Source organism: Cyanistes caeruleus, chromosome 1, assembly GCF_971803275.1.
Source record: "Cyanistes caeruleus chromosome 1, bCyaCae1.hap1.1, whole genome shotgun sequence".
NCBI lineage: Eukaryota > Metazoa > Chordata > Aves > Passeriformes > Paridae > Cyanistes > Cyanistes caeruleus.
Window position 1 is genome coordinate 139,064,538 of NC_141701.1, and position 15,349 is coordinate 139,079,886.

At 36.8% G+C, this 15,349-nt stretch overlaps 1 protein-coding gene across 28 annotated transcripts in view; it reads right to left on the minus strand.

Moving 5' to 3' along the window:
• Positions 1-1,347: 1,347 nt before the first annotated feature.
• PARD3 (par-3 family cell polarity regulator) overlaps positions 1,348-15,349 on the minus strand; it is a 487,559-nt gene continuing 473,557 nt past the window's right edge. For all 28 annotated transcript variants that reach the window (XM_086863442.1, XM_086863388.1, XM_086863514.1 and 25 more), the window contains 2 exons: positions 6,901-7,028; positions 1,348-3,459 (listed from right to left, as the gene is read on the minus strand). In XM_086863442.1, coding sequence (XP_086719568.1) covers positions 3,066-3,459; positions 6,901-7,028 — 522 coding nt within the window. In that variant the 3' untranslated portion in view covers positions 1,348-3,065. The remainder of the gene's footprint in view (positions 3,460-6,900; positions 7,029-15,349) is intronic.

Below are 15,349 nucleotides of genomic sequence, written 5' to 3' on the forward strand. Positions count from 1 at the left end.
CTTATCGCCCTTTGTAACTTATGGGAGTTAATATTAGAAATCCTGTCTACACTATGTCAGGAAGAAGACAGGATGACGAAGCCAGAAAAAGACCTTATTCTTTACTAACATAACACAGACACAGCCCAAAGAGAACATCTGCCTTCTTTCATGAACACATCTAATTATGGTAAATTGTTAACACCTTGAAGAGGAGTTTCATAGAAGAGTAAACTTTAACATATGCCATCCTCACACATAAAACATCCTGTACTTCATACTTTTCCTTACACATGCCCTTTTTCCTACAAACAGTTTATCAAAGGCCTTGTTTTGAAAAGGACTTCAACCTGTTTTCTATTCCTGTGGATGCATTTTTTAGTGCTTGCAATTATTTGCCAGTGCAAATAAATCTGTAGAAATGTCAAGCTATGTAATCTGGGAATGCAGTCAGGAGATGAGACAGCAAGGCCCGCAAAACTGCAAATGCAATTATTTCCCCATGCGCAAATGCAAGACACTACAATTTAAGTATTTTGGAAAATCCTGCCTTTACTTTATTTGGGCATTGGAAGCTGCCTGTCCACCCTACAGCTCCTGTTACTCTTCCCCTTGAGATCCCACACTAAAGTCACAGTGAATAATTTGACACTATTATTGCCATGGAAACACCTTGATGTCATGCATACACAGAATCATGATTGACATTCCTGCAGTAACCAACTGAATGAGAAATGAGGGGAAGAAGGAGAAAGCCAGACTCTGCTCCAATACTAATGGGGGAAACAGACTATCATTGGCACTGTAAATATTGCTTTATTCATAAATCTGCCTTCTCCCATTTTTCACCATGCCAACATATCTGTGAAGAGCTCCCATCAGACCCCAAAACACACACAAAGTGCAGAGGGGGTTCCTAACACATACCTGGATTTGGCCAGGTTGCAGTGGATGTCCTGACAGTGCTCTCCTTGGGCAGAGGACTCCATGCTACAGCACGGAAGATTTTTGCCACAGAGGTTAGTCTTAAAAATATGGCTCTTAAATGTCATAGGTATGGCCTAATATAACACAACACATTAAGCAATGTGGGTTTTGCCTCTGAGGATAGTCTTCAGGTACTCAGCTGGGCTGTATACTCTTCTCTTCTCTTCTCTTCTCTTCTCTTCTCTTCTCTTCTCTTCTCTTCTCTTCTCTTCTCTTCTCTTCTCTTCTCTTCTCTTCTCTTCTCTTCTCTTCTCTTCTCGTGTTCACAGGATGACACACACAAACCATTAGGAATAGTATAAAACAATATCTGTTAAGTATTTTTAAAGCTCAGTGTCTGTAGCAGTTTTCATAGGGGTCTACAGGCAATACCAAGACAAGGATGGAAACAGCCTTTTATTTTAAATTTCATATGTACAATGAAAGCCATTTTACACAGTTATGTAAATTCTGCGTAAAAAAACCTATTGTCATCCAATGTCACTGTGCTTATACTAATAAGAACTTTTAAACATGGAGTACATTATTAACAACAAAAACTGTTAACAAACAGGCATAAAAGACACAGATATGTGTGCTGATATTTCACATACATTCTAGAAACAAGTTGGCGCAAAAATAAAATGTGCCAGTAAAAAAAAATAGGCTTCTTTTTTTTTTTTTATCACTCAATACATGATTTTTTTCTTGCTGTCTCTCTTTTTTGTACACAATATGCTGAGATCCATTCTCAAGCCTTTTCACATCAGGATTTGCAGGCACTTCAGCAACTCACCTTTTTTTTTTACAATACATGAACTTCAGACCAACAAACATAAAAACAGCTGCTGCAAAAGAAATTCTCATATCCCATATGCACATTTAAATATTATTCTCTGTTAGAGCAATCATTTTGCTTTAGTAATTTTTGGATACTGACATGTTTTCAGGATGATGTGTAACAGTTTGTCTCCACTTATCTCTCATTCATTTGCTTAAAGGTTTCTCTTTAATCTAGCATCATGATGCAACAGTATGGTATATGGAAGCACAAAGGAAATTGTCCACAAAGCTTCACACTGTCTAAAAAGAGGGAATTGTTCTCTTTACAGCTATTTGATCCAAAGAAAAACTTTGATTTCTGCTGCTCTTGCTTTGAGCTATCTCCAAAATTTGCTCAAAGAGAAATGAACTGACAAGACACCCTCCCTAGTTCTCTTCCTAGATACAAGTGTCATGTGACCAAATTAATTTAGAAGCAAAGCAAAGCAGAACTCAATTGCATGTGTGTTCATAATTTCCCATCTTTAATAAAATAGTAAAATATACTTATCAAAGGTTTGGCTGTGTCTATATAAATAATCTCTCTCCAGTTATTTCATTTGTAATGGGCTGTGCATTAAGATTATAAGGCAATTCGAACAGGATTCTCAGGATAACTGAAAGCTTAATATTGTTTTCCTCATGAGTCAGGATAAAGGCTTTTTTAATAAGCTCAGAGTGGGGAGAGAGAGAAAAAAAAGAGTGCATATGTGCATAATAGAAGAAGGATAGTTTTTCAGCATATAGACACTTAAATATTGATCAACAAAGACTGGTAATGACTCCACCATAAAACATATCAGAACTCCAACTGCAATCCAGAGTACAGCTCAGCCTTATCCACTCAAGAGTGATATGTACACCTCCTTCTGACCCGAGAGAAATAATAAAGGACATGTCAATGCTTCCTTCAAACTCAAATTCATTAATTTTATGCCACAAAGCTGCACGTTGGTGTAACAAGTCACTGCAAATTAAAACACATTACCACAAATCCTAGCAAAAAGCCATTGACAGCTACAGGGCTGGGCTACGGAACTCGGAACGCAGGGGTGGCACTGCTCACTTCCAATATGATTGTCAAATGGTGGAACGTCCTTCCATGGATTCAACACTTGGGACAGAACACCAAAGACCTGGGCAAAGGCCCACCAATGCCTTGCCCATATTTTCAAAGGCACTGAAATAGAAAATGGATATATTCCTTAGTACCATCAGCGTAAAAAGTTTTCAAAATATAAGTCTTTATATGAAAATGTTCCTTATTGCATGGTAAGTTGATCTTCATTTTCTTCACCTCAAGAATAAAATGGTCTTCCCTTTTCTGGTGTTTGCAATCTGTTCAGCCTCGCTACCTGAGATGGTGAAGGTGGTACATCTTGTCTGAAAGGACCTTTGGGAGGGGTATAATTAGGGTCCTGAATTTTCTTATACGAGTCATAGTTGCTAGGCCCTTCAGAAGAAGTTTTTTTTTTCAGTTGTTGTTCTTTCCGCCTCTGCTCTTGACGGAGCAGTTCTTGTGTTTCTAGCATCACCCTGGCATTAAAGCCATGTCCCCCCATATAGCCATTCCTTGATCCCTGGTAGCTGGAATATCTGGGATTTTCCTTCGCAGTCTGGAACCCTTCTCCAGGGGAATAACTCTGCTCCCAGGAGTCTTGAGATACAGAACTGGCATTTTTCCTGCTTTGCCTGAAAAGAAAAATGAAAAAGGTTTTTAAGACAAATATTCTGGCTTACCAGTGACTGTTACTGACAACGATCACTGGAAAGAAGGCAGCTTCTGCCATGCCCAGCTATGGACATGCTTCTAGATCATTCTATGCATGTTCTATGCCATAGCTAGGCAGCTTTTGCCCAGCTATGGTGTTCTCTAGAAGTCACTTTTAGAGTCACAGTTCTCTTCTGCCCCAAAATGCAATCTTGTCTTTTTTGCTGTGAGAACTTTGCTTTCCTAAATATCTGAACTATATTTCTAGGCCTCTGCAGGAGGAATATGCCATCAAAACCCATCCAGCTACAATTAACTTCATGTTCTCAAGAAAAAAGTGTTACAATTCAGTTGCAGACTAGGAAAGACCATACGTGTTGCTGTGCATCCTAAGAATGCAGGTAACAGCCAGCAACTGCAAAGTCACTCATGAAGGATCTGAATCTAGACTGACACTCAAAAATGCAACAGGCAGATCCTTGAAACTCTTGCCCTAACACTGCACAAAGTCAGAAGATAAAGCTCAGTACTGAGAGGTAGTTTCAGTTTCTTCCTCCCATTTCCAGAACTAAGGAATTTTGTGCAATAAGGAGTGTTTCCCAGTCTGTTATAGCTTTCATAAAAGAAGAGGCAGAGATAACTTTTTGCTCATTTTTTGGCTCCAGGGAGTAGATAAATAGGCCAAATACACATAGGAATTACAAATTCTTATCTCTTTACACAATAAATCACCACATTATTTTGAAGACAGATTATGGTTTTGAAATAACTTTAATTTACTATCAAACTGCTAGATGCTTGTATGAATTTAAAATAAGATTGGTGGTGATAAAGTAAAACAATTTTGTGCTGCAGCAAAAGAGATACCCACTTTGAGATTAAAATTAGAGTATGAGAATCAAGCAATAAAATAAAATATATTGCAACATAAATCAATAAGAAAATAATTTAGTTGCTTACATATGGCTTGGTTTTTCATGTCATCACATATGACAGTGTGGCCTCATCCAACAAACATGCAGGCGAGACGGAAAGAGAACTGGAAAATTTTTCTACCATTGCTAAAAGTAAAAAGTCACCCAATGTTTTTGCAATCTTCCTTCCACATGTGTAATTTGAAATCTACCTTATTTCATAACTGATTCTGAGACCTCTGGATGAAAAATGTTATGCAAGATGAATGTAAATTACTGCAGCAAAAATTACAACATAATGTAAATTCTTACAAAATTTTTAATAGTTGTTATTGGCATTCTCATATCCAAGTTTGCCAAAGCAACAATGCTTCTGAGTCATGTTTTATCACTCCCTGGAACAAGAGCAAATTGAATGAACCTCTGTAGGCTACGAAACTGTCAAGTTCCTGATCTAGAGCAAGATAAATTTTAAGCAGTAGAAAATTAACGTGGAGCTAAACCTTGCTCTTACAGTTTCACATGGGACAAGAGGATGACTACTTGAACCAATTTAATTTACTGACTGTTTTCTGGTACTTGTTCAAAATTAGTTGGCATACTTTCCCTGTCTTTCTGGGAAGTTCCTTTAAAATTGTCTCAGGAGTTTATTTGCCTTCAGAACTAAAGATTTGAATGCACAAAGGGGAAAAAAAAAGGAGGGTCTTAGAGAATACGCAGGATAAAAGGCAGCAAAGCTCAAGAATGAAGCCAGTGTACAAACTTCAGTCATTACAAAGTCATGGTTGCAACATAAAGCTTGGGACCCAGGTTTCAGAGTAACAGCAAGATTTCTTTAAAGATCAATCACAGCATTAGGAACAGTTTGTAAAGCTGAAGAACACGATGCCCCAGGTTGTTATAGGAGTATTGTGGTATTTACAGTGCTGAACTGCAGTTCTGTCTGCTCTCAGCACAGCTGAAACACCCAGGGAGCTCAAACTAAGCCATTAAATTATCATTAATTACCCAGTAACATGCATTGCTAGATTGCTAGCCATTTCTCATGTTGAAAACCACCTTGAGTAAAGTTCTCAGTAACTCTTTTCAAAACAAGCATTTCTATGAGCTGTTCTGTGATCTATTTTTCATATTTCTTGCAGATTAATTTTCACCTTGGAGTTTTTAATTTCTGCCACTGATCTGCCACTTGAACAGCATTGCAACTGATTCCAAATTTTAAATGCTACCAGAGATTGTGAACAGGGGAAGGAAGTTTTAAGAATCATAGTTTTAAAACTAAATAAATGTGGTTGAGTGGGGCTAGCATAACTGAGAGAGAATTTCTCAGGAGAAACAATATGGCATTAATAGGTGTGGTAACTTCCAAAGGAAGGCAAAGATAAAAAGAAGAGGGGATATAAAGATTTTCAAGATGAGAAACTAATGATCTCAGAAAACACAGGAACTTTACATTTCCCTTTCCCACCTTCCAAACTTAACAGAAAAATTCTACACTGAAAGGTGTTAAAGCATTTGAAAATCTGAAACTGTTTTATTTTCAAAGATGTTGCTAAGATAAGAGTTCATGGATAGAGAACTTTGCTACAAGGCTTATATTTGTTTCCAAAAAAAGAGTTATAAAATACCTGGTAAAACATTTGTCACAACAAATTTTTTTTCCACACCATTTCTACACAAGTCATGACAAATAATGCAGCCTTATTGGAAAGCAATTTGACACCAAGCTCCGGTGTAAATTATTCTCCATTCAACCATTGCTGCTGATATTTCAAAATGCAAAGACTATTTGCATAATGCTTAACTATGAGTTAATTTGCAGTACAAGCTGGCTAAACTTCTATTAATTCTTTAAATATCAAGTAAAAACATCTTGCCCAAACAACTAATCTTTTAAAAAGCCTTCTATTTTAAAAAACCATAGGTTTGTTTACACAAAAAAATGCATTAATTTTCAGCATTCCATATATATTTTAAAATGTATATATGTATAGACTTGAAGACCTTTGATTTCTTAGATAATTTTCTCAGTTCCATATTTTTTTGTTGGAGGTCTTGAAATTTTTTCCCTTTTAATTTTTTTTCCATATTAATATCTCAAAGATAGAATTTCTACCCAGTAAGGAATCAGGCAACAGAAAAAAAAACATCTGACATGTCAAAAGGGGACACCTCATGTCATGCTCAGGAGACTCTTGTAATTGTAGAAAATTAAACTGGATGGTATCCCACAAAGAAGAGGTTTGTTTTAATATTTCAATTCTATTGGGTGCTGAATGTCATCAAGTTTCCCTGAAATCAGCTCTGAAGAAATTCTCTGAAGCAATTCTCAGCTACCACATGCTCTCACTTAAGAAATTCTATGCCTCTTCCACAGTGAATACATTCCACCCAATATCAACGCTGAACAAAAGTGTGTGCACAAAGTACGACATTTTCCTCCACCAATGAAATTAGCTCCAGGCTCCCACACATGGAACAGCTGCAGACCAGTGTCAGTTCCCATACCTGGGCAAGGAGCTGTACTGGCGCTGAGCTTGCTGGAAACTCTCTCGTTCTTCTTGCCGCTGCCGCTGCATTTGGACCTCTACGGACACGGAGTGCCTGCCACTCTGTGAGTACGTCTTGGTGTTTGGCTGCAAAACAAACATGAAAGTGTCTTAAACAAAGCAGAAAAATGCCCTCAAAAGAGCTACCATTTAAGTTGCTGTTGTACAGTTACAGCGATACTTGATTCAACATGCAGTACAAGTAGCTCTTTCACAATTATTAGGTTAAATTCTCACCCGTAACAGTGGCCAGTGCTACAAATTCTGTTTCTGATCTACCATTTCTGAGATGTATGAGGCAAACAATCATCCAGAACGGGTTATGCTTTTATGGCAACACTGTAATTTAAATTAAGTCAGTGGAACAGATTTTGAGACTCTAAGTCACCCTATCCATGGTAAAGCTAAGTTCTACCCCCTACCCTCCTTTGAACCTCACCAATATACTCGAGTGATGCTCTCCTTTAGTGGAACCATCCTATTTTGCAGTTGGCCCAGAGATGGGGAAAACATTTTCTGGTTAAATATGATCATGTAGATAAATTCAGCAAGTCTCTTGGGGACAATGAGGACTCCTGTATCTCTGAGTAGGATCTTAATGAGGTGACAATTTGAAACATTGAAGACAACACTAAGAGCAAGTGAAAATGGATGACCTTTCTGGAAATAGAGTATTACAGGTCAAGATCTGACAGAATGGCTGGATTCAAACTTTGGAACATGGAAAAGTTTACTTTTGTAGAGATGCCACTTTTCACTTTACCCTAGCACTTTCTTCAGATTTTGTAATTTCATTTTGCAAAATAGAGTGTCGCAAAAATCAAAGAATGCTATGGGCTTTTCTTGTTTTACTAAGAAAGTTTTGCCTACAAAGAAACAGCATTATTTTTTTTATCCTTAAAATTACCAGTACTATTCAGAATATGTAAGCTTAAATATGGGGAGGTTAGGGAGCATAACCACTTGTCTGAGCCTGGGACTGAAACAGCTTGTCTAAGACTTACTTTTAAAAGCATGTTTTGCCTTTTTATCTCTGCTTTTCCTCAAAACAAACATCTCTTGTTTTTTTTCTATTACAATTTCTGCAGCAGAAAAGAGATCCTAATGGCTCACAAATATATGCAAGATAAAAGGCTTTTCAAAAGCTTTGCACAAGTTTTAGAAACTAGAGTTGTCATTTGTGACATAAGTGTTTTACTATAGTCACGTACCTGCAGGTAGCCAGAAACAACAAGTTTTAAACAGGTGTACAACTTTTAGAAACTTTGTTGTCAATGAGAATACACTTCAGACAGAGCATCAGTCTCAGCTCAGAATTTAACAGATAAAATTTTCCCATTATAAGATTACTGGCTGAAAGAACCAGAATGTGAAAGCACTAGGCATAACAGTGAACTCATTTAAGAGAATCCTGAATGTAACAGTAATGTCTTTTTCAGAATAGGTTTACTCTGTAAAAACCTCAGTAAAACAGCATTTCTAATGAAAAATGCTTTAGGAATGGTGAGATGAAGCAAGAAATTGAGAAAACAGAATCATGTGTCAGCCTTGTGGGAAATTTTCTTAGAGATGAATAAGCTGTACATATGTACGTCCAAACCAACAACCCCCAAAGAGATTTCCTACTATATTAAATAAGGGCAACACATACAGAGCAGCATTTCAGTTATTGCATATGTCAACATTTCTAACTTTCTTGACTTTATTGAGAGTCTTCTGACATTTGGTATTTTATTGAAGGGCTCAGCTTATGGAAGGGAGTGATTACCTGAAAATCACACGGTTTATTTCTGAATTCTCTCCTGTGTGGTTATAAGCAGCTTACAATGAACCAGAGGGAAACTCTAAAGTTCCCATATCAACTTCCCCATAAAGAATAAAACATTTAAACTAAGATTTTACAGCTGATCTCCTCATTTCATGGGTTTCACTTCAACAGCATTGGAAAGCTTACAGCTACATTATGTCATATGTGAGAAAGTACTTATCATAGATAAGACATGAAATCAGAATTGCTTCTCTTTATTTGAAAACAGTTTCCCTTTTTTCAGTTGGCTGTAAATATAAGGGATTAAAGAATTTGACAATACAAAGAATGGTTAAATCACCAAACAGGTGGAGATAGCATTGAGCTGCTGCTCAGTTTAGGTTTATACAAGCCAATAAAATGCATCATCTAGAAAGCACACATACGTGAGGAAAGATGAAGCCTGCAGTAAAGTGACAGAGGCTCTGCTCTGAAAGTCCTAATGGAGTATGAATAGACTGAGATCAAAATATAACTCCAGGGATATTTCTTTTTAATGCACAGAGGAACCAATGGTTCAATAGAGGCAGGAGCTGTCACTCCTGTCTGCCTGCTGTGGTGCATGCCCAGAATGACAGGATCTGAGGAGTCAGGTCTGGATTCTCTGCAGTTCACAAAGAATTTCATCTAATGGACGACATTTATAATTTGATGGGTCTAAAGGCAAACATCTCAAATCCATTATCTGATTTACTGAAGGTATGAGTACCTATATACCCTGTTAAACTAAGAGGATTTGCAGTACTTAACTGATCTGGAAAGGAAATTTATTTAGTCTGAATGTTTTTCACATCTACAATAAGCTGTTCATATAATTGAATCTATTATCCCATTTCAAGTATCAAAAAATATGTCCATAAGATATAAAAATTCTCCCTTTGTATGTAATCACATATTCCATATCATAACATATATATACACAGTCAGGCACATTCAGCCATCAGAAAGGCTTTTCTTTCAAAACTTTTCATTCAAAACCTCAGTGATACCATTGTGAATGCCCTTGATATATGGTTATGATGATATAAAGGCTTAATATGTTCCATTTTAGACCCTTAACTTGCTCAGTAAAATGCAAACCTCCATACAGTGATATAACTTTTCAATGTGCTGTTGACTAAAATAACTAAACAAAAAATACTTATTTAATAAGCAAATTTACTTATTAAACTTTAGTCTTCAAAAACTAAATGGTAATTTTGTCTCAGATCTCATAGTACGCTATTAGACACATATATTTTAATAAAATACATTCCCAAACACGCATCTGTATAAATGCCTAGCCCATATATGTTAAACTGGTGAAAATTAATAAAAAAAAAAGTTGCACTATTTTCAGATTTTTCAACAGTGAAAAAACGTGTACAAGGAGCACACATAACACAGTAATTATAACACTGATATCAACCCAAGGCTAAGGACAATTATAACAACCTGAAACCATCCAACAAAGCTGGAAACAGCTCGCTCTTCACAGAACAGATTGATAAGAACCCTGGCCTCGCTTGCAATGAGATGTGTGACAAGCATTGACCTTTTAAATTAGGATGTGGTCAAGGCCACAATAACAATCAAGGCAGAGTTATACAAATAAATGTATGTTCCTGTCTTCCACAATACATTTAAGTGGCAATGATAGTGAATTCAGCATTGTTAAACAGTATTCAGCACTTAAAATTGTGCTTTAAATTACACAGCTCTCCTCCCAAAGATGCATAAATTTAAAACCAGGGCTGCAAAGTTAAAAGTTCTTTCCTTCTCACTTTATGCAAAAATATTTTTTCATGTTACAGAGAATGGCTCTGTAACAGAACATGCAACCACCATGGCTCATGTTGCAGTGACCATTATCAGCAGTCCAGGGCAACTTATTTTAGGGACAAAGGTCCCTCTTCTCTTCTCCTACTTATCCCAGGGGCTGCCCACACACTTCTGTCCCTGCACAGTGGCACTTCTACCCACACAGGGGAGTTCTGCATGGTGGCAGCATGGATCCACTAGGAATGGCACAGATCACAGCTGCCACCAAATTACAGACAAGAGAACGTGGGGACCAAGAAGGGCACTGGCTTTTCAGGGAGATCCAACTAGTTCAGGTGACAGGAGATCTACCAGTGACAGTGACATACCTATCTGACAGCCTAGAGACACAAGGACAAGCTGGGAGAAGTGCTTACTGAGACTTAGAACTCTTTGGGTTGATAAACAAATAGTTAGCAGGGAGATTACTAAAGGAGCAAGCCAGTATTTTCCCAGTTATTAAAAAATACCACTATTTTATTAAAAGAAATGTGCTATAGTTTTTGGTTTTTTTTTCCACATTAAGCTCTGTGTTTAACCAAGAATTTTCAAGTTCACCTGGGGACTTGGCAGGCACAAGGACCAAAAGCCCATGGTTCTCATAGTGTAGCACTAATTAGAAATAGATAAGATTAAATGACCTTGCCTGCTTTATGTGCAAATGTACTTGGCACAGATGACAGACAATCTAGTAACCGTGTATATCAAAATTCAAAACGATAAAAAAACATTCAGTGTCTCTGGGAGATGTCCTTGAAAACTGTTTTTACTTCCATCTTTGTGTTTATGTTGCTATGGTGAACAGAATATGTAGCAGTATGTCTTTCAGTCTTTTAAGAATTGGCAACAGGTGCATTTATTAACTTAGGCAACATGTAATAAGAAAATCCCATCCCTTTCTGTGCCTTTCTATGGTGTATATGTAGGAAGCTGAGCAGTACAGAACAATGATTTCTGTTCTGTATTAGGAGGAGCAGAAAAATAATCTTCAGTATGGCAGAAACAAACCACTAAGCCCTGAAGTTCTGCTTGAGGTATTTATGTTCACTGTATGCCTGTGAGCTGTATATATGTTTGTTTACTAACTAAAATGACTTAATTTCATTTTAAAATATTATATCTTCACTTTTTAATTTCAAATATATTAATAGATTAAGGCTAGTGGGTAAGAAAAAAGTTCAAAATAAAAACAGATATTCAAGTTGGAGCCTAAACCTTAGCAAAAAATGCTGGCATTTTATTAAATCCTTTGCAGATTTGATATTTAAAATGGATATTAACCACACAGCTAAAAGAAAATACCTGTGGAGACACTTTGCTGCACAACTTTTTTTCCTCTCTGAAACAGATTGTAGGATAGGATAAACTGCAATTCAGCTTTGTTTTTTAGCTAAACTTTAATTCAGCTTAAGGTCTTTGTCTACTGCAACAGTCCTTTAGATATTGCCTAATATCTTGCATAAGCTATCCTAAAATAGATGCTTGAAATGGATTAATAATAAAATGAATTATTACAATACTTGTCTTTCTCATTAATATGTTGAGTAATTCTCAACATAATTTACAGCCTGATATAAACTTTACAATGTTTGTATTGAATAAAGTCTGTTATTTATTTTTTTCAAGTAATATTAATATACTATGGTCAAAGTTATAGCAATAAAAATTGGGCTTTTTTTTTCTCCTAAAGAATTTTAGACTATTAAAAGTTTAGTATGGCTTTGAGAAGGTCAAGGACTTGAATACAGGGATAAGAAATAAGTATCTTAAACAGGAAAAAAAGATTTTTTTTTTTTTCTTTAGAGACAAGCACTACAAACCAACAAACAGCAGAAAAAACCCACACAGTCCCCAGACCTTCTAAGTCTTTATTTATCAGGCCATGTATAAATATATTATTAGGACTCCTGGAGTCTTTCCTCTTTTTAATTTTTCTAATTTTTTTTCTAATTCATGTAATTATTTACTTTTCACAAATTTTTGCATGGAATTAAAGCTATACTCAAACAAGTCAGGTAGTGTATATATTATGACCTACTTAGCTTTTATCTTTAGAAAATAAAGTATCATTTTATTTGACTCCTAAATATTTAAAGTACATTTTCCTCAGCAGCTCTCTTAATGCCAGTTTTTTCCCATCATTCAAATAGATCCAGAATAACTGGAAATTAATGTATTTGTGAATAGAATTTGTTACTTCCCATTTTCAGTACCAATTATTGTATTAAATATGATGAAATAAAGCACCAACTTTTGTCCCTCAAGCATCTTTGTGGGCATTTTTGGATCACTGGTGTGCTTCCACAAGCAGGACTGGCAAGCAGCTATAGTATTTTCCATGGTTTTAAAATGCTCTGTTTTAAATTTGGATTGCTCACTCCTGTGGCATTTAGGGCTACAGAACTGTAATTTTATTATTGAAGGGGCAGGTATGTCTGTTAATCAAGATGTGACCAGGCAAAAATATGAGATATGGAATAAATCACAATGAAGTCCCCCCAAAGTCTGCAAAGGTAGGCTTCAGCAGACCTAACACAATGCAGAAATGCACAGAAAACAGGGACTCAACTTTGGTACCAAACAGAAAAATCATCCCCAAAAGAATCCTCATTGGTATAAAAGTGTCATAGCAACATCAAGGGCATTAAATATTAGCAGACACACTATAATTCCATACAATTCTGCATGCCCAGATACATATTTCTGCAAACTTTGACTGAATTAACACCAGCAGGATTAAAATGGATTAATCAAATGTTATTTTTATCTTTTTTTTTCCATGCAACATCAGGCCTATAGTATTGCCCTTGAAAGCTTCTTGTACCTTGCTTTTTGAAATAGACACACATAAAAAGGGCCACAGAAAAGCAAAAAGAAAGAACAGCTATGCAGCCTGAGAAAGCCATCTAAAATAAACAAATGCAAAATTCTCTTCTATAAAGCTTTGACTCAGCTTGCAGGTCGAGTGAATTTTAGAGATGGCTTGATGTTGCAACATTTAGGCAGTTATTTAAACCCTAACAGTGTGTCATTCAAATGGCCTTGAGCAGAAATGTTATGCTGCTTAATAGACGGTGTCATCTCATTCCAGCACTATCACTTTTTGTGCCTGTTAAGCTGCCTGATGCTGTTGAACACTCACAGGCAGTCAAGTACTTTGTTTACAGGCAGGACAAACACAGTGGGGCAAAAAGTCCAGCGCAGTTGCATTGCTCAAGTACAGAGAAAGGACCTTCACCTGACGGGCCCCAGCAGAAAGGGATGGGCCAGGCACACACAGGTACCACACAGAGACAGTGTGATGTTGTACTCCGTGGAATGAGATCTGCTTCCCACCCAGGGAGGAGACTGAAGGTATCCTTCACAGGTAACTGGACCCCTGTGTCACAGGCCGTTAATAATCTGGGTTTTAATCTGGTGATTTTTACAGGACTATTTTAATAATGTATTAGTACGTTTCTGAGGCACTGAGCTCCTCTGAATATCCTCAGAGCTGATGGAGCAGACTTCCATCAGCACCCATTACTTCCACTGCAAACTCCATGTTCATTTATACTTCCTTAAAGTAACCAACAGTCCCACATCACATCAGCACTTCATTCCCTATCCTCAACCATCCCATCAGCTTGGTAATAAGAAAGGCAAATTACTTATCACCTTGTAGCACACACTTCTCCAAGGATGGGTTTTGCCTCTCTTTCCATCCAAACCAGGTCAGAGTTGGCTGTTGTCTTGTGGCTCAGAGGCTTCTCTGTATGCAAAGCCTTTTGTTTATGTAGGCTGCACAAGCCATCTCCCTCAGGTGAAAACACTCTTTTCAACAATGGCCCACGTACAGTTGCACTTTGCACTGCTGTGGTTTGGAACCAACAGCTCACAGATGGAGAAGACTGAAAAGACACTGATGAATGTATCTAAGTATTTTCCTACACATGTATTATAAACCAATTCTGCATTTTTTATGTGTCATTGGTATTTAATAATACATCTGGATTTGTTTTGAGAGGTTGTCTTAAGAAATTCCATCATTTTAGACTAACATGTTAAAGTAGTAAAACACACTCCTAAGAAAAAGAGGGTTATGGTTCTTTAAAACTGAAATGACTGTGAACTGATGAAATGGATGAGATCATTGCTCTATCCTTTCCAAGCACTGTGATCTTGAAAGGCTGGAGTACATGATGGAAAAATAAAATTATAAGTTCAAATAGACTCTGGGAAACTTTTTTTTAAAGTACTTATCTAAAATAAAACATTTGGTCACCTATGTATTTAACAACAGAGCAGCTCCTACAAAAACAACAATAAGCTTCCTAATTAATATTAATACATTAAGCTGAATTAGTCACTTTGAACTCATTTGCATGATCTGTAGAAGAAGAGTAAACAGAGAGATACCATTTGTTTGCATGAGAGAAAATAGAAAGGTCAATGTTCTGACCCAGAATTTAGGAAATTATTCCATTCCTAAGGTAATCAGTCTGTCATCCAAATAATTCCCTTCTCACTCATTACAAGAAACTATAATAAAAGCCAAGCTGACTGTCTAAAGTTGCTATGGCATTTAGATATACAGCAATTTGGCCCATGACCTTCAGTAGCTTAGTTCCCAAGTCTTCAAGAGTGCAAGCTTTTCTCATACACATTTTTCCCAAGAATGTTGCTCAAATCTCTCATTTGGAAAGCAAACAGTAGCTGATATGGGTAACAGAAGGTATCAGCTACACCCAGCCCCAACCTAACCCAAACTGCTAAGCTATCCCTGTGATGGGCTATCACATTATCTTCCCTACCTCAAACT